The sequence below is a fragment of the Daldinia loculata genome (genome assembly GCF_022478755.1).
Source record: "Daldinia loculata strain CBS 113971 unplaced genomic scaffold F4817scaffold_49, whole genome shotgun sequence".
NCBI lineage: Eukaryota > Fungi > Ascomycota > Sordariomycetes > Xylariales > Hypoxylaceae > Daldinia > Daldinia loculata.
In genome coordinates, this window is record NW_026054903.1 from 184,776 (window position 1) to 207,470 (window position 22,695).

At 48.2% G+C, this 22,695-nt stretch overlaps 9 protein-coding genes across 9 annotated transcripts; 4 read left to right on the top strand and 5 right to left on the bottom strand.

Annotated features, from left to right (window-relative positions):
• The first annotated feature begins 5 nt into the window (after positions 1-5).
• F4817DRAFT_346525 (RBP11-like subunits of RNA polymerase) lies at positions 6-1,449 on the top strand. The gene is made up of 4 exons (XM_049304410.1): positions 6-486; positions 551-642; positions 699-775; positions 830-1,449. The coding sequence occupies exons 1-4, from the start codon at positions 295-297 to the stop codon at positions 1,003-1,005; spliced, it is 537 nt and encodes a 178-aa protein (XP_049156290.1). The 5' UTR covers positions 6-294; the 3' UTR covers positions 1,006-1,449.
• On the bottom strand, positions 630-1,925 carry F4817DRAFT_346526 (NADH dehydrogenase, alpha subcomplex, subunit 6). Its single transcript, XM_049304411.1, has 5 exons — positions 1,790-1,925; positions 1,678-1,739; positions 1,428-1,574; positions 1,205-1,315; positions 630-1,147 (listed from the first exon to the last, which is right to left on the bottom strand). The coding sequence occupies exons 1-5, from the start codon at positions 1,830-1,832 to the stop codon at positions 1,136-1,138; spliced, it is 375 nt and encodes a 124-aa protein (XP_049156291.1). The 5' UTR covers positions 1,833-1,925; the 3' UTR covers positions 630-1,135.
• A 121-nt stretch (positions 1,926-2,046) lies between these two features.
• F4817DRAFT_210399 (cell cycle control protein cwf14) lies at positions 2,047-3,115 on the top strand. Its single transcript, XM_049298677.1, has 2 exons — positions 2,047-2,557; positions 2,624-3,115. Exons 1-2 carry the CDS (start codon positions 2,249-2,251, stop codon positions 2,765-2,767), a joined length of 453 nt encoding a protein of 150 aa, XP_049156292.1. The 5' UTR covers positions 2,047-2,248; the 3' UTR covers positions 2,768-3,115.
• On the bottom strand, positions 2,933-4,358 carry F4817DRAFT_346528 (uncharacterized protein). Its single transcript, XM_049304412.1, has 3 exons — positions 4,118-4,358; positions 3,551-4,046; positions 2,933-3,489 (listed from the first exon to the last, which is right to left on the bottom strand). The coding sequence occupies exons 2-3, from the start codon at positions 3,920-3,922 to the stop codon at positions 3,070-3,072; spliced, it is 792 nt and encodes a 263-aa protein (XP_049156293.1). The 5' UTR covers positions 3,923-4,046; positions 4,118-4,358; the 3' UTR covers positions 2,933-3,069.
• Positions 4,359-5,178: 820 nt separating this feature from the next.
• F4817DRAFT_210453 (uncharacterized protein) lies at positions 5,179-8,969 on the top strand. Its single transcript, XM_049298678.1, has 4 exons — positions 5,179-5,428; positions 5,487-5,600; positions 5,664-6,541; positions 6,603-8,969. The coding sequence occupies exons 1-4, from the start codon at positions 5,391-5,393 to the stop codon at positions 8,642-8,644; spliced, it is 3,072 nt and encodes a 1,023-aa protein (XP_049156294.1). The 5' UTR covers positions 5,179-5,390; the 3' UTR covers positions 8,645-8,969.
• Positions 8,970-10,250: 1,281 nt separating this feature from the next.
• Positions 10,251-12,810, bottom strand: F4817DRAFT_346540 (Ribokinase-like protein). Its single transcript, XM_049304414.1, has 4 exons — positions 12,329-12,810; positions 11,539-11,997; positions 10,960-11,461; positions 10,251-10,787 (listed from the first exon to the last, which is right to left on the bottom strand). The coding sequence occupies exons 1-4, from the start codon at positions 12,633-12,635 to the stop codon at positions 10,751-10,753; spliced, it is 1,305 nt and encodes a 434-aa protein (XP_049156295.1). The 5' UTR covers positions 12,636-12,810; the 3' UTR covers positions 10,251-10,750.
• Positions 12,811-12,825: 15 nt separating this feature from the next.
• Positions 12,826-14,439, bottom strand: F4817DRAFT_346542 (60S ribosomal protein L2). Its single transcript, XM_049304415.1, has 4 exons — positions 14,278-14,439; positions 14,169-14,205; positions 13,455-14,044; positions 12,826-13,398 (listed from the first exon to the last, which is right to left on the bottom strand). Exons 1-4 carry the CDS (start codon positions 14,287-14,289, stop codon positions 13,273-13,275), a joined length of 765 nt encoding a protein of 254 aa, XP_049156296.1. The 5' UTR covers positions 14,290-14,439; the 3' UTR covers positions 12,826-13,272.
• A 171-nt stretch (positions 14,440-14,610) lies between these two features.
• Positions 14,611-16,786, top strand: F4817DRAFT_346544 (uncharacterized protein). The gene is made up of 4 exons (XM_049304416.1): positions 14,611-14,963; positions 15,070-15,188; positions 15,261-15,767; positions 15,828-16,786. Exons 1-4 carry the CDS (start codon positions 14,918-14,920, stop codon positions 16,131-16,133), a joined length of 978 nt encoding a protein of 325 aa, XP_049156297.1. The 5' UTR covers positions 14,611-14,917; the 3' UTR covers positions 16,134-16,786.
• Positions 16,787-18,287: 1,501 nt separating this feature from the next.
• On the bottom strand, positions 18,288-20,958 carry F4817DRAFT_360719 (kinase-like protein; the record flags this gene model as incomplete). The annotated part of the gene is made up of 5 exons (XM_049306312.1): positions 18,288-19,099; positions 19,156-19,894; positions 19,947-20,106; positions 20,160-20,359; positions 20,425-20,958. 5 exons carry the CDS (start codon positions 20,956-20,958, stop codon positions 18,288-18,290), a joined length of 2,445 nt encoding a protein of 814 aa, XP_049156298.1.
• Between the last annotated feature and the right edge of the window lie 1,737 nt (positions 20,959-22,695).

Sequence of the window (22,695 nt, forward strand, 5' to 3'; positions counted from 1 at the left end):
GAATTGTGATGATGTAGATTCCATAGCTGGAGGCTACCTAGGAGGTACTATGTAAACTGGACGGCCGGAAAATCATCGGACCCAATTCTCTTAGTCAGCCAATCAAAGTCTTCCCTGTGATAGCTAACCTTAAATTTTATCGTCAGAGCTCGACCAATAACGGACCCCGCCAAAATTCTTGAGCGCTACACTTTCACCAGTAAAGTTGCGTCTAGTCGGTATAAGTCGTCGACCATTTTCACTACTCCCGTAAATATCAACTGCTCCTGATATAATAATACAATATCGTACGCCATGCCTGGAAGAACGAAGACTCGCGACGATGCGCCCGAGGAGGTAGATACCTCCATGGACGATGCTCCCACCTCGGCGCAACAGCCCGTAGAAGAGGAAAACGGAGATGCCATGCAGGAGGACGGATCGGAAGGCGATGAGGACCCTGTTGAGGAAGAAGAAGAAGAGGAGGAACCCCAGCGAGTTAGAATTGTGCGTTCGAATGTCTACATACTGGTCTGAAGGGAACAAGTCACTAACGAAATGTTGCACATAGCTACCGGGATCATCTGAAACGGCAGCTTCTTTCGAATTCCTGAAGGAGGGTCACACACTTGGCAATGCTCTGCGATATATAATCATGAAGAAGTACGTTAATATTCTGTTCTGTCGGGAGTAAAGCGACTAACTAAATATGATCATAGCCCGGACGTCGAATTCTGCGCGTACGCCATTCCCCATCCTTCCGAGGACAAGATGAACTTGAGAATCCAAACATACGGTAGGAAATCTCCCGAGAACCAATCTCCATTCATTCGGTATTGACTGCTTGTAGACACGACGACTGCTGCTGCTGCGTTGGCCAAAGGCCTCCAGGACATAGAGGACCTCTGTGATGTCGTTGCCGACGAATTCTGGACAGAGCGAGAGAAGTTCGAAGCAACCCCGGAGCAGGCTCGCAAGAGGCAAGAAGAAGCAGAGAGGAGAAGACAGGCAGTTCAGACTAGTTAAGAGTATCTTGGCACAATATGGAGGATATGGCATTTGCGGCGTTCGGAGTATGATAGACAAACAACTTTCTCAGGTCTAGGATTTGACTTCGGGTCTTGCTATGTACAATACAGCGGGACGATACCCATATCTAGTTGCGACCCTAAGGCACTGTTAGCGGGAAGGCTCCCATGTGAGGGATCTCGTAATAGAGACTTGCCTCTAAGAAACCTTGCATGAAATTGTTCGGCAGTCTGTTGGCTCCTCGGAAGTGTTCGCTATTGAAATAAGACATGACATGTGTAGTCTGCTTCCAGAAGTTCATGGTTTCCTAATGTATAAACCTATTAGTAATGTTCCTAATATGAACATATTGCGCCCCTCATTTTATATCCAGCCCGCTCGGTACCCGTAGCTGTGTATCGAGCTATCTATCGACTGACCTGGTATTCTGCGTTGTTTTGCACAAGGAGCACATCGACTACCGGTAGCTTGTCGACGAACCTATGGCGCTCGAACTCCTCTCGCATTCGTGTGCGGATGACGGAGACTGGGAAGGGAATCGAGTACATCGTCTGGATTTCAGGTGCCTAGAAAATAACATGTATAAGCCTCTCTCCTACAAAGTAACCACCCTGTGTTTCGTTCCAGCTGTGGATAGGTATGAAGCATTCGCTCCGGGGAGATCCGTACCGCTCGTATCCATTCTCGATAAGCCGCCAGGACTCGTCGCTTTGCGTCGTTCCAATTGGCCGCTATGGACTATGTTAGCATGGGAAAATGGAAGCGGGAGGTATATACTAACATGTCCGCGTCGTTCGCGCGAATTGTGTAGGTGCTATGGCCATGATAGGTGAGATATGCTCCTTGACTTAGCGTTGAAGTTCATTCGAACTTCTTAGCTTCCTAGGTAATTGTCTCGAGCGAAAGGTGGGAACTGAGCCTTGGAAGTTGGGCTGCATTAGCCACATGAGCCACACTTATACTAAAAAGTACCTAAGTACCTCGTACTAAGTTTCGCTGAGCATTTTCTCTTATTAGTCATCTTGCATAATCGCGTGGCGTCAGGTACATGTACTATTTCGAGGTCAACATTTAGGTACTTCTAAGAAGGCTTCGTTCTTGTAATTCTCAGCCTTGCCCCACTACCTTGTTGAACTGTTTACTTTCCAAGAAGTTAGAAGTCGGGCATTGAACAACTACCTAGTTTACGAATACGACTCAAGCTTCCTTCCAACGCCGAATCCAATACAATCATTACAATATGCCACCGGTCAGATCCCTCGGCTCGTCACGATCCAAGAAGCCGCCAGCCGGGTTCGACGACATCCGCGACGACCTCGAGATCTTCAACATCAAGATGAAGGACGCGCAGAACTTGCCTACGAACAACATCCCCAAGCACCAGGCGCAATGGCCCATTTTCCAGATCTCCCATCAGCGAAGCCGATATGTCTACGAGCTCTACTACGAGAAGGAGGCTATCAGCAAGCAGCTGTACGACTGGCTGCTTAAGAATGGGTATGCTGACGCTATGCTAATTGCTAAATGGAAGAAGCAGGGTTACGAGAAGGTATGTATAACACAACGTTGTAAAGTTTAAACTGGAACGTCTTGCTGATTTTGGGATCTGTAATAGCTATGCTGTCTCCGCTGCATCCAGACCAAGGAGACGAACTTCCAGTCGACGTGTGTCTGCCGAGTACCCAAAGCCCAGTTGAAGGACGAGCAGGATGTCCAATGTGTCAGCTGCGGCTGCAGAGGTTGCGCTTCGAGCGATTAAATTATGGTTTTTGAGTTTATGCACTGGTTGGGCTTCGTGGCATAACGGCGTTAGGGTTCATTCTACATACTGGTTTCCGGCATCACTATACCTATTGGAGTACGGGCGATCCGTTTCACTGCATGATATCACGAGCTTCTAGGGAAGATAATGGAATAGACTAAAGGCTCAATTCAGAAAGCATCATTTATCACGGGCTAGAATATCATTCGTATGTAATGCTACTGTTGATGTCGTTGGGTTCATGCTCATGCTCATAATTTCGTGCTCTCGTGTCCTCATTTATCGTTGTTTTCGTCACATCATCGTCTTGCGAATCCCGCTATTCCTTTCCTGTGGCCAAAGCGTATGCTCGTGGGGACAAACTGGAGTGCGGACATAGCGCCAGCCAGATCCTCCATCTCCATATCTGGGACTTCAGCCTGAGGAGAGGTCACTTTTGATGTTTCTGTTTTCGGCTCTTGCGTTTCCGGCTTCGCTGTGTCCGTTTGCCGAAGACTCTGCCTTCGGCCTGTTGTTTTTGGTCCGCTACCGTTGGTTGCCGTAGAAGACCTTCGTCGACGATGCCCATATTCGATTAGTAGCGACTGCCTTCCATCGACACCGTCCTTAGTAATCCCAAAGAAGTAATTCTTCGGATACATGTGCTTGTCGATGAGGTGGCTCCGTCTCTTCTGAGGAGTTCTACACTTTCGATCACAACCCTCGACAAAACAAGAATACTACCCAAAGTATAGTTAGTTTCATAAGCATAAACCGGGTTGACTCCGGGAGCACACTTACCGTATGCTCGCCTTTCTCCCTCTTCACGGCGGCGAAGACATCATGCCATTCTTCGATATGAACATTCAATAGGTGCTCGGATGGAAAGTTCTTTCCGCATTCTACGCATCGATTCATATGCGTCCTGCTGTGGTGTGCTTCATATTCCGTATACGTCCTGAACGACAGCACGTCTCGGTGCGGGGGTAGAGAGCACTTCATTACGAAGGTATTGTTGTCGTCGTCAACGGCGGATTCGTCAAGCTCTGTGATTTTCGTCGGTGGAAGTCTTTCAACTTCTCGTGGACTTGCGCTATTCGAAATCTTGTCCGAGCTAGCTTCAGGTTCCGGCGACGATAATTCGTCTTCTTCAGGCTCGCGTGAGCGCTTCATATTTGCGTTGTGGACTTAATATAGAGATTTGGGGTAAATTTACATTAACAGGGACGGTTGCTAGTGACCCAAGAAATTTGGTAGCAGCCAAGCGTGAAGTTTCGCTTGCTTGGTCGTCGACGGTCTTGAAGATGAGGTCAAGTTTGTGTAAGTATCAAAGTCGCTTGGTGGGGTTTAAAAAGCGATGTACTGTACATGAAAGAGACTTGACGATTTGAATACCTAGGTAACTCTTTATCACTCGTGGGTCCTTGTAGATAATGAATGGTAGTTATTAAAAATAGCAGCGATAGTTACTCAAAGCCAAAGAGACATAACCAAAGGCATAATAAACTTATTAGCACACAATATATTAAAGTCTAAGTTACAAAGTTTGGTGACGAATGTGGACAATGGAAGAAACTTGGGCCACCATGCCACCTTGACGGAGGCGGTCAGTGAGTTTTGAACTGTAACTCGTCGATTCCATAAAATGCCAAGTGGGAAATTCAAAACTTAAAAAAAGGTTTACTAGCGACTGAATGCAGCGAGTTAGAGACGATTGATCTGATTGATCTGCCGCATGGACTTGAAGGGACAGGGTCTAACGGCCTGTGAATCCAAGCTCAGTGGCTGCAAGCGTACAAGGTACCTAAGGTACCTTCAAAATGTAAATGTGCCAAAAGGACCCCTAAACTAATCCGGGGTTAGCAACGAGGGGTCTGCCAGTCTGCCTAGGTGCTATGAGGTAGGTACCTACTATACCTAACTGTATAATACATCCAGAAAGGTACATTTTTAAGGTTCAATATTTACTGGGTACCTCATGTTATGTAGCCCTGCCTGTCTGTACTACATCGGTCCTTGGGCAGGCTCGCAGATTTTAGCACATCATTGGCGTGCGCCGACCCTCCCAGCATTTTTACGATCTACACTACAACTTTATGAGCCCATTCAGTCGCCTCACCCTCCATCCATTCATTCCTCACCTTCACGCCTTTCCCCTTAACCTTACCATAGGTTCCTGTATACCCGGTAGACGCCCTGGTCTATAAGACGCTCTCGTTCTTAGTCGCAGACGTAGTATTTACCCGTGCTTCTGTCTGCGCCTACGATTTCCTAACTTTAATTCTACTAGTTATTTGATCGTCTAATTCTTAGTGCTGGACATCTCTTCTACGAGGTTTCCCTTCTCTTAACAACTATCCGCAAATGTACCCTATATCATACTCCGAGAAAGCTACCTTTGCCCCATCTTGTACGGCGCGCCTCAGTTGCCTCTCGTCGCACGCCTCAAATTATGGATATCCGCCGCATCCTCATGTCCGGTTCGAGTTCGTGTGATCCTGCTTCCCGGCTGTGAGCTGTCGCAACAGTTTCCCAGTCAAACCCAAACCCCGCGCCCTAGAGCGACGGTGACTTAATAGCGCTATTATACCACGCTTCGACATCGCATATACGTTAGGATCGTAACCCGTCTTCGTCCACAATGGAGAACCCGCGAGACAAAGCCAGAGCGAGCTGGGGGTATGTCTATGTTTGTCAGATGCGCCAGTTTTGGTTTTTGCATTAACATCCGTGGCAGGGACGCCCAGAAGATCCGCACTGATATAATGGCAAAGATATCAAGCCTGAAGAAAGAACGCGGAACTACGAACACTACATCCGCTTTCGATGAAGTTGAGCAGACGATGGCTGAGTATGAACTCCCCTTCCGTGTTACTACTACTACCGGAAGATATTAACACCATCGTTGCTCTAGATTCCGTCTAGCTTGTATGAACGTCATCAACCATGATTTCGAGTATGCAGCCGGTAAGAATGTTGAGCACTTTCTATGGCATGCTCACACCTTTCTTAATGGAGAGTACCGAAAGGTTATGAGCCGCCTCTTGGCACAGAATCAAGTTGTTGTGAGACGGAAGCTAGAGAAACAGTACCGGGCATTTCTGAGGACGTCCCAATCGTTTTACCGTGTCTATATTCAAAGATTGTCTGGGCGGTTCTATATCCCGCAACTTCACCAAGTTGCATATGGTACAGATATCGAACCGGAAGCGATTCCCCCTCCCGATTCAACACCTCCGTCTCGGCTTCGCGCAATGATTCTGAAATCATGTCAGATCACTCTGGTTCACCTCGGTGACTTGGTCAGGTATCGATGTCAGATGACCGAGAAACTTTCGAATTCCAGTACGAATTTCGATAAAGCCTTGGAGTATTACGGTCTAGCAAACGCCATTGACCCCGATGACGGCTCTGCCCACCACCAATTAGCCGTACTATATCAACTTCAAGCCCGGCATCTCGATATTGTCTATCACTTTCACCGTTCTATTTGCATCGCGAGGCCGCACCAACTAGGGATTACTAACCTTGAGCGAGAATTCAAGGGCTTGGAAAATCCTTCTACTGCTCGCAAGGGGCCAAAAGATCCAAATGAGACTATGATTACCTGGTTCCTCCGACTACATGCGTATTTCTTCCAAGGAGAGCCTTTTTCTCAGCAGTCTGAGTTAGAAGAAGAAGTGCTACATCGCATAGAGATGACAATCAAATCTAACCCCGACGACGCCATCTTACGCAGGATGACATTCATCAACATCGCGGCATATGACGTTGCTCTAGAGAAAGTAAAGGGTGAGTTTGCCGGGTCGATATTTCAGTTATTGTTGACTTATATGCTGACTACAACCAAAAGCTGCTTGGACAATACAAGGCTCCCAATCTGCCCAATTTTTATTGAGATTCAATATCCGTACATTTGTGGTTCTCCTTCGAGTTCTAAAGGCGGCTTTACTGAATGAATCTGCAACGTCTCCGGCTTCCGAGAAGCAAAGCGAGAACCGTGACAGTGCTGAGAGTCCTATCTACTTTAGTCAGCTTTTAACGCGGCTTCTCCCTTTTATCCGTCTCTACATCTCATGGATTTACGTTTCTCAGGCCGATATTAACAGCTACCGAGAATTCTTAGAGCCATATGCCAGTGACGTATACGGACTCCTCAGTGATACGCTGACTTTACTCAACGCGATCATCGATCAAGTTGCGGTCACAGCCACGTCCAAGTATCTACTACCGGAAGATGTCGAGGCTCTTGGGCTTAGACCGTTTGCCAATGAGAATCTGCCATTATTCACACAATTGGAAGACTTGCTGGGCCCAAGCTCACCGAAAAAGCCCAAGTCTCGCAAGCCCCGTCAAAGGGCCTCTGGCTGCCAATACCGACCTGATACGGAAGCGGTTTGGCGTATTAGAGACATCGTGTATTGTGGTGTTCTGTTGGCAGAAAGTTCGGGTTGCTCACTCGTCATGTCTCTTAAACAGCACGAGGGACGAGATGTTGAGTGCTGGGATTTTACTGACGAACCTTCTCAGCGAGTTCCCGTCGGCGAAGCGATCATGTTACGTATGGTGAACAAGCTTAAGCTTGGCAACACGAAAGCCAAGCCTGAGGATCTAACACAGAAAGACTTGGAGTTTTCAACCCCAAATATCGCTACGGCGGATGCAAAACAATCTTACGACGATAATAGTGATATAGACCTCAAGACACAACATCGACTTGATAAAGGGAAGTCGGTCGACGAACAAGCCCCTTTTTCACTTCTAGATACAGATTTGAGCGGAGATAGTGAAATGGTCAACATGGTAAATAAGCTTCTGGATCCAACTGAAGACAGCAGGCCTCAATCGAGTCAGACCCAGGCTGATACAAGTTACGGCATGAATACTACTACAGCAAATGAGGTCTTCGGTCAATTAGGCGCTAATTCTGAGCATACTTCTGCACAACCTTCTCCGGCATCTAAGACTATCCCTAGTCTTCCATGGGGTTATTTTTATAAGCCGACTCCGCACCGTTCAAGCAGTCAATCTAATAACCAATTGCCCCCTGATGGCGATTATATACCTAGGAGTGCTCACGGTCAATCGGACAGCCTCGAATCATCTTCTTATCTCAATGGTCTAGCTACTGGTTCACATCAAGCTCAAGTTTATGGCAAGCTAGGAATAACCATGGCACCTTCGCCGGCTCTCAATCGTCATGAAACAAAAGGCTCTCGCGACTCGCTCGAAGCATCGCGAGCTGCCGTTCTTGACAGTTTGACATCTACTCTTTATGCACAGCACGGATTAGTCCCCAATGATATGCAGTCGTCGGATAATTTTGCGAGCCGCGTGGCTCCTAGCCCCTATTTAGGGGCCCGGGGATCTACACCCGGAACGTCAGGTTCGCCATTTGCCCCAGGGTCCAACTCGCCTTACTTGAGCAATCTCGGACTTAACATTGGCTCAAGTTCCATGGAACGTTCTGCTAGTCAACTTGCGGCTATGTCTAATCTGCAAAGCTCGCCTGGACCAAACTGGTCCGGCAAGTCAATCGGAACATATGGTGGATTTCAAGACCCTCACAGCTATCCCCCGAATGCCTCGAGCCCCGCTGGCGTCGAGCCGGGGGCCGTATTAGCTTTAAGCGCCCAGGTCCCAGTATCCAGACGTAAGGCACCTGGCCCTCCTACCGCAGTCCAGCAACCACAATCTCCTTGGCTCCAGGAACCTGCGAGAAGCGGATCGACATTCGCCTTTTCGCACCCGAGTAGCCTTTATGGTGGTACTCCTGCCGCGCCTCTAGGTGGCCCCCCTAACATGGTCTTGTCTAACGGCATCTATAATGCCAGTGCCCCGTTCGGCCGTCTTGGTGCGGGATCCAACAGTAGGGATGACTCTACGCACTACTGAAATCAAGCTAAGAATGCTCTAGGCACCGAGGGCGACTCTTATGATTATGACCACCAGCTCTTGGGATCTACAATGCTTAAAAATAAAAAACAGCGCCCTAAGTGATGGCTTCCATTGGGATATTGTCATGCCCACTTTTAATAACTAAAGCGGACTACGATTAGTGAGAATTTCCTAGGAAACATTACGAAAGAACAAGCTCAATCTTATCGTCTCTTCCACGCCTTATCACTTTTAAAAACCGTGTTCCCGGATACCGATTTGCAGTAGACTAGACCGTAGGTCAAGAGTCTTATGTCTATGTAATAGGACCTCTCTTACTTCTAAGACATACCCTATTCATGCATCCTCCCCGACGGTTGCAAGGGTATGTTGACCAGCATCCTTCAACCACCTTGGCGATAATTTGGTACAGTTGAAAGAGTCGACGATCACAGTATTCGTGCTGCTACGGGCGGCACATTGAAACATCTAGTAGGTGGTACAGAATGAGACGGCCATTTCTCCATGACATCTTACCTTTCGGGTACGCCATTGCTAAGAAGAATGCGACCCCAAAGGCGCGGACAATGGGCCCGACGAGCAGACAGTGAGACGACGGATGTTATCCAGCTTGAGGGCGGGAGGCCTAATATCTCTTATGGAGAAGAATGGTAGGCAAAAACATGAGAAACTTGCGTCGTCAGCGACATAACCTTTTTTTATGGTCATTAATGATCAAGCGAGCAAAGAATGAGTTCAGCGCTCTTCATATATGTCTTCTTTTTCGGTACCCTTCTACGTCTGTTCGAGATCCAGTACAGCTTACCCAGCATGTCACATCCTCGTTACGACTCAAGCTATTACCTGTAATGTTCATAATCATATTACGGGGAAATCAGCCAGAGTCGAAGACGAGGAATTCGAGGACGGAACGTATTAAACCCTTGAACAAAAAAAAAATCAGTGTTTGGGAAGCTGATCACCTCACTGTGGTGATCGCTGGGTAAGTGCTATTCCATATACGCAAGTGTTTTAAAACAGAGATTCTAATAGATTATATTATAGACTCTAAGCTCTCGTAACACGGCATGTTCTTCCCGATTAAACGCACACGTTGCTACGTCGTTCTTGGTTACTTCCGTATTTTCTACACAGCAGGAAATGTGATACAGTCCCCCCGCCAGGGCCTGCTTAATTTCATATTTGATTACTTCCCCGTCTGTAGCGAGTCTTACCTCGCGATTAGCTTCGTATCCTTCGCCGTGGGGACTTACTGGCATAATAGAGAATATAATGGTCTTGGCCGTGTGTTAAAGATAGTTTCTAGTAATGATTGCCGTGACGATTGTTGTTAGTTTTGTATATAAAAAAAAATGATAGATTACACAGCCTGTTTAGAGAATATCGTCCCAGTTTGCAGAGCCTCACTATAACCTGACCTAGGAACATGATTGTCGATGATTGTTGGAGCGAGACGGGAAATCTTCTATACCTACGGTTTTCAGATACATTCTCTATCCACGATTCCCTGCATGCCAGGAATCGAGCATTGTTGGTATCTGTTATAACATCTTGCAAATTTCATTCACATCAATCCATTACAGATTCATGCATTCATATCATCTGATCGTAGAACATAGCTTAGTTATCTAGCTAATGTATGTATACCAAAGGCCACTATCGACATCCCGATGGCCAGGGGCCAGCACGATAATGCCAGCCACCACCAATCATACAGCTAGCTCTCTAGCTATATGATGGAAGCAAATTTAATGATGATGCACAGAAACAACAAGAGACAAGACAAGAAAATATGATGTCCTCCAGTTGTTGAAACCCAGCAGATGAAAAAAAAAGATAGAGGAAGATGGCCCGCGTTCTCCTATCCCATCTTTTTTTTCATTTCGCTTCGCTTTTGCAAATGCAGTAAATGGATCCTCCCCACCGCCTGTTGAAAAGCAATATATATCTTTCTACCTACCCTTTCCCTATCCTAATTTTCTTCCCGAGAACGCCGTCCTTTGCGCCAAGTTGAGTAACGACAAAGCTGTTTGGTGTTGCCACCGGGGTATTGTTGGTATTGACAGGCTCTTTCTTTCACTGCTGTCTCAGGAGGAAGGTGATTTACGAGGGTTGGTAGGCTTGCTTGGGGAAGGGGTATCTGTAGCCTTCGTTAGCAATGGTTCTCCGATATAATAAGAAAGGGGGCGTTTTTTATTCTTTAAGATTTATCCAGCAGAAAAGACGTGAATTACATTATGAATTGTACCCGGAGAAAATGTGATATATGACAAAGGACGAGGGTAAGAAGTGGGTAGATAGAAATTACTTACGAAGGACCCAATTCCTGGATGCTCAGGCGTGCGAGCCACTGGCCGATATTGACGCTCTCCTCGAGGGACTTGCCCTGGACGAGACCAGCGACGAAACCACCAGCGAAGGCATCACCAGCGCCGTTGGTGTCAGTGATCTTAGAAGCATCAATAGCGTGGACAGGGAACTCCTTGACCTCATCCTGGCCCTGGATAGCAACAATGGTAGGTAGGGTACCCTGAGTAATAACGGCGACACGAGGCTTCTTGGTGTTGGCCTTGGGTAGGTTGGCAAGGGCCTTGGCGATACCTGCAACGTCAGTCTCGGCAACAGGCAGGGAGTGCGAGCGCGCGTAGGCAGCAGCCTCGGACTCGTTGCAGATCACGTAGTCCCAGTATTGGGACGATGCGTCTAGCGGGTCCTTGAAGAACTCGGCGATGAAGGGCGCGCTCATGTTCACGATGAATGTCTTGTTGTTGGCGGCAGCCTCCTCGCCGAGGGCCTGGATAGCAGGGGGGCAGACTGCGGGTTGTTAGTTAATTCCGTCTGTCTATCTGCTCGCTGGCTATGCAAGCGTTAGGGAAAGGGAGTGAAAGTACCGGTGAAGTGGAAACCACCGACGTAGTAGAACTCGGCGTTCTTAACGAGCTCCCAGATCTTAGGGCTCTTGAGATGGTCAATGTCGTAGAGGTTGGCGGCAGCAAGGTCGGTGACCAAGCTCCTGTTGTGGCCGGTGATGATGGCACCGCACCTGCCGGTGGGGGTGTTGGGGTCGACGCGGTACTCGACCCTCAGGCCGACCTGCTTGACGGCATCGCGGAGGATGTCAGCGTACTTGTCGTTGCCGACACCACCAAGGTAGACGACGCTGTTAGGCGGGAGTATGTAGGCAGCTCCACGGGCGGTGTTTTGGGCGGCACCACCAGCAATCAGCTTGGCATCGTAGTTGTTTAGCAGCTCCTCGTAGATAGGGATGTGTTCGGGAGAGGCCAGGATCGCATCATTGGCCTTAAGGTTGTACTTCTTGAGGAGCTCCTCATTGCCTTGGGCCTGGATATCTGAGATCGGCCCCGAAATATGTCAGCTTAAACTCGGCCGAAGCGGTCGTGGGGGTTAGTGTCCATGAGAAGAACACGAAACTATAGAGAATTCCATGTGCTACACAATTCGCTTTTCCTGGGTAAACTGAAGCTGTACTTCAAGTATAGCCTCTTATAGAATTAGAAGCTTCAAGAGTAGCTCTGTTGTAGCTCTGTTGTTGCTCTGGCTTATACACTATTCCGGTGCATTTCCTGACCAAAGCTCAACTTTCACCCCTCACCCCTCAACCCTCACCCCTCTTAGACGCCTAATTGTGCTGCACTTGTATAAAATTCAGGTTTTACTCACCCAGAAGAGGGTTCTCCAAAGCGAGGAGTACGTATTCCTTGTTAGCGGCCATTGTAGTTTGGAAGCGTCGTCGTGCAGCGGTAGATGATGTTGGTAGAGGTAAAAGATTCGGCGGTTGTGTTAAGGTAGAAAGACCCTTATTTTGGCGGTTTTGGCGGGGTGAGATTTTATAGGAGAGCGGGACAGCTGTACAGGCACAAGCGTAGGAAGCGACGTGGGCGGTGTTAGTGGGGTTATTATAGAATCGTAGCGCTTTTGAGATTGTCCGAGGGATCAACCCGGAGGGAAGGCAGGTGGGGAACGGCATTCTCTTACTTCCTGCTGTATTACTACTCACCTCTAAAATCTCACGCGCTATTATTAATAAGACAATATGACGAAGTCAGCATCCTTTGGTAAGAACCTAGAGAAACGGTAGATGATAAAACATCAGAGAGACATTTAGGTAGGTACCTAAGGTATTTATGTATGCAACTCGTATCGAAAAAAAAAAGCGGTTACTTTTAGAGGTATTTTAACTTCTTTATCAAGGCTAGCTCCATCGTATGATATCATGCCCTACCGAGGATAGACGAAGGCTACCTATCTAGGTACATACGGCTACGTATGGTTCCATCTCGTCACGCGAGACTTTGATCGGAATTCATCTTTTTTGTAATAGGATCTCCACTTAACCCTATAACTATTGTACGAAGTATGCCTGGTTTGGCCTGGGGATTACCATCCATGCAGCAAATCCTCCGTAATAGCTCTATCTCAGCTTTCACTAATTTCACGAAGGGTGACAACTGAAAAATATGTGTAGAAGTGCAGAAAGAATCTGATGCCGGGTACTTCCATTGAGCCTATCTCATATCGTAGCTCGCCAAGTACCTAGAGAGATGCAAAGTGCAAACAAGTAAAACTCCAACCGCCGTGATGAACCATGACCTGGAGAACCCATTTTACTCCTTCGTCTTCTGGGTACCACGCAGCAGACCCGTCCGCCTGGCTGCGATGAGACCCGCCTTTTGACCTTGCGCCGCGTATCGGGAAATCGTAGAGGCTTTACCGATATGTTGATGGTTACCCTAAGATTCCGCATTAGTATTAAACAAAATATTCCAATACATCCGATTCTACTTACACCACCGTGAGGATGGTCGACGGGGTTCATGGCAACACCACGAGTCTTGGGCCAGCTGTTGCGCTTGACGGCGAACTTATGCTTGGCGCGCGAAGCCTTCAGGAGAGGCTTGTCTGTTCGGCCACCACCGGCGACGATACCGATCATTCCTCGAGAGCTGCTGGAGACAACCTTCTTGGCACCAGAGGGGAGCTTGATTCGGGTCTTGCCCTCATCGGGGTTGTGGCCGACAACGGTGACGTAGTTGCCAGAGGTGCGACCAAGAGTTCCTCGGTCACCAACCTTCTCCTCCACGTTGGAGATGACGGTACCTTCGGGCATCGAGGCGAGGGGGAGGACGTTTCCGACGGTAAGGGCGGCGTTCTTGCCGGCGTAGATGAATTGGCCCGTGTACATACCCTCGTTGGCGATGAAGGTCTCTGTGATCTGCTTGAACTTGTAGGGGGATCGGAAGACAACTCGAGCGAGGGGAGCACCACGACCCGGGTCGTGGATTATCTCCTTGATGATACCTCGTACGTAGCCATGGCGCTCAGCGAAATCGAGGGAACGGAACTTGGCCGGGGCCTTGCGCAGGCGGGTGTTGGCGGCTAGAAGAAATCAAAGGTAAGCCGAAATAGTCCGTATCAGAATGTATCGGAGGATATTAAATCGATCGCAATCGTGGCGAGCGCTAGAGGATGTTGCGAGAGAAAGTTGGCGTCGAATACTTACTAAAGATACCGCCGTTACCCTTTCTCTGGTTACGAATCTATTTAACGAATTTCGTTAGTCGCGATAATACCAATTAATGGAATTAATGGAAAAGCAGTGCCGAACATACCACGCGACCCATGGTGCCGGTCTAATTTGCGTAATTCGTGATGTTGAAGAGAGAATGGATGTTTGGGTTGTTTGGGTAATTGAAGAAATTTGGAAGAGACACCCGAAATTAGAGAGCCGATAATTTTCCCCTCGATGCAGAAGTTGATTGTGTGGGTTGCGGGCTAGCTGCTTGACCCTAATCGCTTCGAGTACGTACCTTTTACAGCTGATATGTTTACCTAAGCAGTTCCATTAGCTACATACATACCTAGCCACAGACTTCATTGCACGGCCACATATCTACCTGGAATGCCCCCCATCCCTAATTGAAAGCCTTAACCTACCTACGTAGAGAAAACGACGCGCCCACCCCCCTGCACCAAGTTCAACTCTTCGCGCTCTTAACAAACTCCATTCAACTCCGCGCATAATTAATGACTTTTGACCCTTCATATCTTCTACCGCCTCATTTGCCACTTTACCTCCAACTCATAACATTTCGCTCGAGATAACCCTCACGGCCATTTTACAAGCATACCTACCTAAATTCCAAGCGAATATTCCCCTCTGCGAATTGATTAGATCCCTCCGTCTGTCCCCGTTTGCCAATATCGCATACTCGTCATCCGTTACAAGGCTTCAGACACCACCAAGTCACAATGGCGAAAGAACACGCCACCGAGTTTGAAAAGATTATTAATGCTGGTAGGTTACTCGAATTTTGGTGTTATAAGCAGCTTGGGACAACAATTACCAACTTATAATATCAATATAAATGGAGAGCTCATCAACTAATGCTCAATTGGTTTAGGCCGAGAGCGTAAGAAGAATGAAGCTCTTGCTGCGCGTATCTTTAAAAAGAAAGATGGTCAAAGACGGGCGAGCGCACCCACCGCTGGTTCCCTTGCAAGCAGAGTCGGAGTGAAGAAGGTATGATGACACTGCACTCCCCATCCCAGTTCTGAAAATCTAAACACTCTACTAATATACCGCTTCATAAAGCGAGTATCATCGGTTGCGCGTCTCTCAGGTGGTGATATCAACGGTGAATGGACTCACGACCTTCACAACGCGCCCAAGAACCCGAGAGCGCAACAAGACCCGAACTCGCTAGCATCCCGAATCCATGCACCAGGTACTTCGGCGCCTCGACCGAGAAATGCCCCGCGAAATGCCCGGCCAAACCGTGCATCTCGGCTTGCCAATGCCTATGAGCGTACAACCTTCTCGCCCGCGACGGCGCAGCAGCAGCTGAACGTGCGTTCAGCACCCACGCAGCCCCCAGGACAAGGCATAACGATTCGAGGCCTTGCAGGACCATTCGCTGTCATGGCGCAGAACTTTGCGCCGGGGACCACAGCCGCTGATATCGAGAGCGCCATGACTCCAGTCGGAGGCCTTGTAAGCAGCTGTCGACTAATCAAGACACATCCTATTGTGATAGCCGAGATAGTCTTCGAGAGCAAGGAGGGCGCGGACCGGGTAATCCAGACTTTTAACAATCAGACAGTGAGTCTTCCGGAAGTTAGCTAAGCTATATTATGTCCAGGAAGCTAATGAATGCGACAGGCCGACGGCAGAACGCTCCACGTATACCTAAAGCCCGGTGGTACCTACCGCTCCACACCGCCTACCGGGCCACGCGCTCAGCGTGACCATGAGACTCGATCAGCCGGCAATAACGTTGTAGTTGATGGATCGATGGGGTTTGATGACCGGATGGAGACGGACTCGCTTGGTAGTGGTTACTCCAACGGTGGCGGCGGTGGCAACGGCGGCGGCCTATACAGCGACACCATGGTCCCCAAAAACCAAACTAACGGTGCTAGTGGTAACAATAGTCGAAGGGGCAGAAACTTCCGGACCGGAAGGTAGGACCACGGATCAGAAGCGGATGCCGCTACGAGGGGTGAATATTGCCCGGGTAGTTATAATGAGTATTCACCTAACCGCCAATACCGGTGATGGTGAACCGAGGAATCCTAGGAGATGTAGCTCCATTACAGCGCGCAAGTAGAGCTATATTACAGCCGACCAAGAGAATGGACTCCCTTGATGAGACAAGCATTGAAGAAATGGACGTCTCCATTAGAGTCACATTTTCGGATACGACGCAAACTACGAAAAGGAAGACGAGATATCCTGAGACGGAGTACCGGACGTATAGACATGACGTAGGACGTCTTCGAGTTATTCCTTTTTACCTAGGTACTTAGGCATGTACTAATACAACACACGCGTCTACATTTTGCACCACCATTAATGCCTTGGATCCAACGGAGAGACGAGATATTCATATAGTTAATATACCCTTTGCGGGTACCTAATAGGCAGGCACTTAGGGGCTATAGACAACCAGGTCACTTATAGGTTAGATTATGAAACCAGTTTTATGGACACGGCTTAATGCTACGACTTAATCATGTCTCGTAACTTTATCGGGTTATACGCCGTGTGGGTGGAATTACGTAATTACTAGCTACTTATAACTACAGTTAATTACTAATAGTTAAATCAACATTATGTTAGCTTGTTCTTATAGCCGTTACTTGACTACACCTATGTCTACGTACATCGAAAGGATACGAGAAACGTAATATGGGGATTAATAAATAAACACCTAACTTAATAGGTATGAGGACAAGGGTCGCTACTAAAATTCTTCGAGGCATACATAATTTTAAGCTAAAAAGCTACAAGGAGGGGTGTCATATAGGGAGACACGAAAATGACGAGACAGACGGATATAGGATATAGTCTAACGTCTGGTGAATCCAGAGAGAAGTGGAGAGAAGTGGGGAAAGGTAGCGGGATAATTAAAGAATCGTATCTCCAAGTATAAAAGCTTAAAAGTCTTATAAGAGGCAATGCCAACAAGTATACGGACTTCTCATTTATATATCCGTATACATATATGCGTAATATATATCTACAATATCGTTCCTATTAGCCTTTCACTTAGGAACTCTCCTATATCTCCCACACCCGTACCTAGACACTCACTTACCCGATCATTTACTCCTTTTCCCCTATCCTACCCCTATTCCATCATCAAATCAACATCTCACACTTTATGCACTTTAGTTGACTGCCAAACGATTCAACCACTTAATCACCCACTTAACTTGCACTCGTCACCGTAGTCATCGTAGGTAGCCCGTACGCATTTATAGGTATCATACGTAGCCTAAGTTAGGTACGTATACGTACAGCAAACCGCGCTTCTTAGCGCGATATGGTCATATTTGACCTCCATTATCCTCTTCGCTTCCCGCAGGTTTAAAAAAAAAATTTAGCTGCTAAGCAGCAGTAAGCTCTCCCTCCATCCTACCATTCACCCATCCACCGTCCTGATTCCTCATGTTGTATCCCCCTTTCCTACCACTCAGCCGGCATCATCTACCCTCGACGTAATACGTTACCGCCACTGGCCCTCATAACAGCAACGGAATCTATGTGAGAAACAAGGCTTAGTATCTCCCACAAAGTACAAACCGGGCGCTCGGAACTAAGATGAGTACTGGATCTAAGCTTTCGCCTACGGGCCCGAACCGCAACGTAAAAGCGAAGGTGGCTCTTCCCCCTATACAGCCTACTTAGGGGTTTCTGAGCTGTAACGTAGCAATATTTTCATTGATAATCCACTCGTCGTCAAAGCAGAGCTACTCGTCGAGAAACCTCTCCCAATGCTATATGCAGCCGAAATATCATCAATCTCCAACTGTAGTGTGCAGCGAAGGAAAAGAGGAAAGAAAAGTAAACTTGTGGGCAATCTAGGTTGCACCCTATGTTCTGTTGGGTATCATACACGCCTGTAAAAGTTCGCGCCGGTAGGCTAGCGCGGAGCTATAACAGCGTCCGAAGGACAGGCTCTTTCGGAAATGTCGTTGCTACCAATCTAGCTAGGGGTGAGAGCCGATCCTAGGAACTTGGGTCCTCGTCAACAGGCTGAGGTTGGCTGTAATGGCCTCAACGTGGACCGACATACGCGGTTCAGCTCTTGTGGGACTTAATCGCATAGGGCATTCCTCAAGCCCACGGATTTTGGCCTCCACCCCCCATGAATCCCTCCTCGAGTGTCCTTTCTTCCAGGTTACGGATAAAGTCACGGTTACTTCTAGTAGCACCCCCTCTCTGCGATCTACTATCTCTCCTGCCGGCCACCCTACCTGCTCCAGGATCTGTGAGACCAATGCCTTCGGCGGGTGGTGGATAGTATGCAGGACTCGGTTGCAGTCTGATGGGCTGGCTCGGATCAAGGTGGCTAGCGACTCTCTGAATTGCTGCAGGTATACCACTCTGTTGCTGATCCATCGTTGACGCGCGTTGGCGGCCCGCTCGAACCGTAGCTTGTTGGTATAGGTTCGGTTGCGGGACGGCAGCGTAACCCCCGGGTACCATTTGTGCAGGTGCTTGACCCATGGGCATTTGGCCGTAAGGAGACTGCTGGGCGGTATAAGGCGGCGGCGCACCCGAGTGACTACCGCTGGGGGTATACAAGCCATTGGTCTGGTACATCGAAGGCTGTCCGTGTGGCGTGGCTGGATATTGGGGGTTCTGCATGATATAAGCTCCCTGAGCAGCCGCTTGAGCCTGAGCTTGCGCCTGTTGTGCTCTTTGCTTGCTAAGTTCGGCAGCTTGCTGCTGCTGTTGGGTTCCAGGAGCTGGAGACCGATTCAGAGAACTTGACTTCAGGTTCATCGGTGGTACAAAGGGGCCGGTGAATTTCTGTTGAGTGATGAACGGGTGAAGCTTTGCCTGTTGCGGCGACCACCTCTCCAGAGGGCTGATAGTCAGTAGCCCTCGTACGAAATCGATGAAAGCAATTCGGTTGTTCATTTCTAGACATACAGGTTAGCTGGGCCAAAAGTCCGTCTAGCTGGAAGACAGTTCCTACCTCGTTCAACCTCGTTCGGCTTCATGTTCTTTCGCGGCATTGGGTATGATTTAATAATCTCCGGTAACGTGCTCGCTTGGAAGTACTTCTTGCTAGGTTGTTCCTTCGTCCCACGTTCCCGAGAGTACTGTTCCATACTCTTTAGATGGTATGTTTTCCGACCGAATTCATCCTGCCTCTTCTCGAAGAAATCACCGGCCTGCTTACCGACCTCGATCATCCAGTTCGGGGGATTTCCAAGCATCTCGACGATTCTCGAGACCTGGTTGTATTCGGACGAGCCCGGGAATAGCGGCAGGCCTAAAAATAGCTCGACTACGATACAGCCGAGTGACCACATGTCGATTGCCGAGGAATAGGGAAGGCCTAATAATACTTCTGGTGACCGGTAGAATCGCGACTGAATGTATGTGTACACTGTCTGTCGCTCGTCACAGGCTGAGCCAAAATCGATAATCTTGATGATGGGGCTCTCGAGGTTCTTTAGTAGAATATTCTCGGGTTTTAGATCGCAATGTATTAGTCGCGCCTTGTTAAGCAGGGCGAGACCGTTAAGGAGCTGCTGAGCAAATACTCGGACGAGTGTCGTACTGAGACCTCGGAATTGGTTCTGCTTTATGAGCTCGTACAAATTGACGCTCAGAAGTTCGAATACTAAGCAAAGATGCTGTCGATGGATAAACGTGTCCTTAAGTCGTAGTAGATGGTGATCATCGTTCTTGTCAAGTTTCGTGTTCAACTACGTAGTCATTAGCGAAGCTCAATGCAGATAACTTGGTCTCAAATCTTACCAAGTCCAACACAGACACCTCCATCATGCTTTGGTTGAAGTATGCCGTCCTATTTTTAATGACCTTGACAGCAACGACCTCTTGGGTCTTCAAGTTCTGGCATTTGACGACCTGCCCAAAGGTACCTTGTCCAAGCACGTCTAGGATGAGATATCGGTTCCTATAAGAGTCATTAGCAATAGTCCACAAAGGGGATACTACAAAAAAACGCACTTGTGGCCGGCTTCCTCCGAACCTAGGATGTCGTTGACATAAAGAATATAATCGCTGTCCTCATTATCATACCCATCGTTCTTGGTTCCCTTGCTCGGTTTAGTCAGCACCCGACGGGGATTGCGGGAAGACTCGTATTTGAAGTTAGGGTTGCATATGCGATACGTCGCGGGCAGATGAACGGTAAGGGCTTGGAGAGGCTATAAAAGAAAAAATTGTTAGAATTGCTACGTCCGGGGTAATACTCGATAGTAAGTCTTCATACACTTATAAACCCTCCCTCGGGGTTTGCGCGGCGGAACGGCGGTTGAGCATTGACCTTGGGTCGCAAGTCCGTCATGGCCCCGATCTTCTTGAACTGGGGCACGGGCTTTTTCTCGACAGGCATAGTGGCGGTGGGCTGGAGCGCTCTCCTCGGTGATTTTGGGTCATTAGCATAGGCGCCATCAAGAGCCGAAACAGTAGCTGATGGGTAGTTCTCCTGGGAATTTGCGTATGGCGTAATGGAAGGAAGCTGAGAGTTCTGTCGGGTGTAGTAACCGCTCTGAGACTGATAATCAGCCCGGGTGGGTGACTGGCGCTGAGTGTGGGGCGCGGAGAACTGAGCCTGATTTGCTGCCGACTTGGGTGCATACGATGATGTTGGCGACAGCACTTCCATAGGCGAATATCGCTGAGCAGCGGCCGATGGCTCAGAGGGCGAGTGGAGGTTCGCAGATCGGCCACCAGAGAGGTGCGACTGATGATGCGGGCGCATGGGATATTTCATGCTCCCGTAAGGGTCGTGAACATCCTGCATAGGAACATCACCATTGCCATCGCGTAACTGCGGGGTGGTGATAGGTGAAGTCGCGCTCTGCTGGGGAGCATGCGAATTTATCGCTCCTTGGTACTGATCATACTTGAAGCCGACGGGAGGCTGGACTTGAGCAGGTTGCTGAGCATATTCCCTACCCGGAGTCATTTGACTACCGCCGTTGTATCTTCGAGAACCGCCAGCGGCGTCGGAATAGCCCTGCCATTGATCCATGGCGTCCGGGCGGCAAGGAAAAGAGAGGCGACAGGTTCAGCGGGGGTTGTGGCGATGAATAAGTTGGCTCGAGTAAAGATGAATTGGGGTAAAACGATACGGCCAATTCGGGCCAAAATATTATTGTCGTCGGGTAGTCCTCCTAAGTCATAACACGCGCATTAGCAAAAGTTGAGAATGAGCAAAGGGCTCACTAGAATGCGGGCTTGGCTAACCGGGCTCGACGTTGCTGACTTGTTCAAGGTGTTTGAACCAAGAGACAAAAAAAGGTTGGCCGAAAATGGGGAAAACAAGGATGACGAATGGGCGAGGGCTGCGGTTCGTACCCAAATGCGATATACGGGAGAGGTTTAGTCTGGTACAACGGTAGGATTTAGGTATTCATGATGCGAAAATCTAAATAGAAGGCGACTAGGAATCTCGGTGCTGCAAGGTAGTTATTTACTTTGAACAGCCCTTTCGTGTTTCTTTAGATTGAGGATGCAGAGGGAAGAAAATAAAAAAAAGAGAAGAGGAGGGAAGAGGATACGTTAGATGCAGATTGTGTCGTGAGGTTTTTGGGATTGGATGGCGGGTACGTCAGTCAGGACAAGAAAGTGAGAATCTGAAAAGAGTGGAGGGACAACATAAGATAAGCCATGGGTAGGTTGGTGACCTGCAGCAAGCTGGACTATGTAAAGTGTACCTAACCTAGAACCTACAAATAAAATCTAATTAAGGTACCTTTAAATACGCGTAAGTTTGCGCTATTTTGCTAGTACTTCTTATACTTCTTACATAGGTACCTATATTGTTGTGTATCTAAAGTATAAGGTTGTCATTGGAGGGGGATGGGGTGGATTGGGTACTAATTAAGGCACTGAACCACCGGGGTTGTCTGGTTGTCTTAGGCATGTACCTAAAGTGAGGGCAATACGGCGGGGGAACTACATACATAGTAGATTGCCAGATACCCACCCTCACGTAGCACAAAAGCACAAAGGGCGTCGCCTGAGACGTTCAACGAATTTTGGGACTTACCATTACGGTAATAACAGCCTCTTTGAACGTTCCTTCTTCTTTACCTGCCCTTTACCAACATTCAATGTTGATGTTAGGAGGTACGTTAGGTATGTACCTACCTCTTATATTAACACAGCAGTGCAATGCATACAGCAGTACAACCAAATAAATTAGCTTTGGTACATACGTTTCGATGTTTATATCCACCAACCGTACCTAATATAATGGAACTTCGTGGCCGAAAAGATATGTAAGTACCTAGGTACATATCAATGACACTTAATCCGTATTTCCATGGCATTTCAACTGGTCGAACCATAATTTTTTATATCCCGACATCTTCCAAATGCATTAAAAACACGCCTAAGCGATTTCAAAACAAACAGTAGTTCACGTTGCGTGCATAGTTACAGTAGCCTACTCCCTGTGCGAGGGTTAGAGGGGTGGGAGGGTGAGAGGGTCACATACAAACGGAATCAGATGCATGTGCAATTGAGATTGCGG

Excerpts from the sequence above, each read along its gene's own strand:
- F4817DRAFT_346525 (XM_049304410.1), top strand. The coding sequence starts at position 295 with ATGCCTGGAAGAACGAAGACTCGCGACGATGCGCCCGAGGAGGTAGAT. Across the intron at positions 643-698 it reads CGATATATAATCATGAAGAA|CCCGGACGTCGAATTCTGCG; the intron begins GTACGTTAATAT and ends ATATGATCATAG. Across the intron at positions 776-829 it reads CTTGAGAATCCAAACATACG|ACACGACGACTGCTGCTGCT; the intron begins GTAGGAAATCTC and ends GACTGCTTGTAG.
- F4817DRAFT_346526 (XM_049304411.1), bottom strand. The coding sequence starts at position 1,832 with ATGGCCATAGCACCTACACAATTCGCGCGAACGACGCGGACAT. Across the intron at positions 1,740-1,789 it reads CGCGCGAACGACGCGGACAT|CGGCCAATTGGAACGACGCA; the intron begins GTTAGTATATAC and ends CATAGTCCATAG. Across the intron at positions 1,575-1,677 it reads ATCGAGAATGGATACGAGCG|GCACCTGAAATCCAGACGAT; the intron begins GTACGGATCTCC and ends GTTATTTTCTAG.
- F4817DRAFT_210399 (XM_049298677.1), top strand. The coding sequence starts at position 2,249 with ATGCCACCGGTCAGATCCCTCGGCTCGTCACGATCCAAGAAGCCGCCA. Across the intron at positions 2,558-2,623 it reads AGAAGCAGGGTTACGAGAAG|CTATGCTGTCTCCGCTGCAT; the intron begins GTATGTATAACA and ends GATCTGTAATAG.
- F4817DRAFT_346528 (XM_049304412.1), bottom strand. The coding sequence starts at position 3,922 with ATGAAGCGCTCACGCGAGCCTGAAGAAGACGAATTATCGTCGCCGGAA. Across the intron at positions 3,490-3,550 it reads GGGAGAAAGGCGAGCATACG|TATTCTTGTTTTGTCGAGGG; the intron begins GTAAGTGTGCTC and ends TACTTTGGGTAG.
- F4817DRAFT_210453 (XM_049298678.1), top strand. The coding sequence starts at position 5,391 with ATGGAGAACCCGCGAGACAAAGCCAGAGCGAGCTGGGG. Across the intron at positions 5,429-5,486 it reads AAAGCCAGAGCGAGCTGGGG|GGACGCCCAGAAGATCCGCA; the intron begins GTATGTCTATGT and ends CATCCGTGGCAG. Across the intron at positions 6,542-6,602 it reads TGCTCTAGAGAAAGTAAAGG|CTGCTTGGACAATACAAGGC; the intron begins GTGAGTTTGCCG and ends TACAACCAAAAG.
- F4817DRAFT_346540 (XM_049304414.1), bottom strand. The coding sequence starts at position 12,635 with ATGCCGTTCCCCACCTGCCTTCCCTCCGGGTTGATCCCTCGGACAATC. Across the intron at positions 11,998-12,328 it reads TTTGGAGAACCCTCTTCTGG|ATATCCAGGCCCAAGGCAAT; the intron begins GTGAGTAAAACC and ends GGCCGATCTCAG. Across the intron at positions 10,788-10,959 it reads ATCCAGGAATTGGGTCCTTC|ATACCCCTTCCCCAAGCAAG; the intron begins GTAAGTAATTTC and ends CGAAGGCTACAG.
- F4817DRAFT_346542 (XM_049304415.1), bottom strand. Across the intron at positions 14,045-14,168 it reads GGGTAACGGCGGTATCTTTA|CCGCCAACACCCGCCTGCGC; the intron begins GTAAGTATTCGA and ends GATTTCTTCTAG. Across the intron at positions 13,399-13,454 it reads TCGACCATCCTCACGGTGGT|GGTAACCATCAACATATCGG; the intron begins GTAAGTAGAATC and ends GCGGAATCTTAG.
- F4817DRAFT_346544 (XM_049304416.1), top strand. The coding sequence starts at position 14,918 with ATGGCGAAAGAACACGCCACCGAGTTTGAAAAGATTATTAATGCTG. Across the intron at positions 14,964-15,069 it reads TGAAAAGATTATTAATGCTG|GCCGAGAGCGTAAGAAGAAT; the intron begins GTAGGTTACTCG and ends CAATTGGTTTAG. Across the intron at positions 15,189-15,260 it reads GCAGAGTCGGAGTGAAGAAG|CGAGTATCATCGGTTGCGCG; the intron begins GTATGATGACAC and ends CGCTTCATAAAG.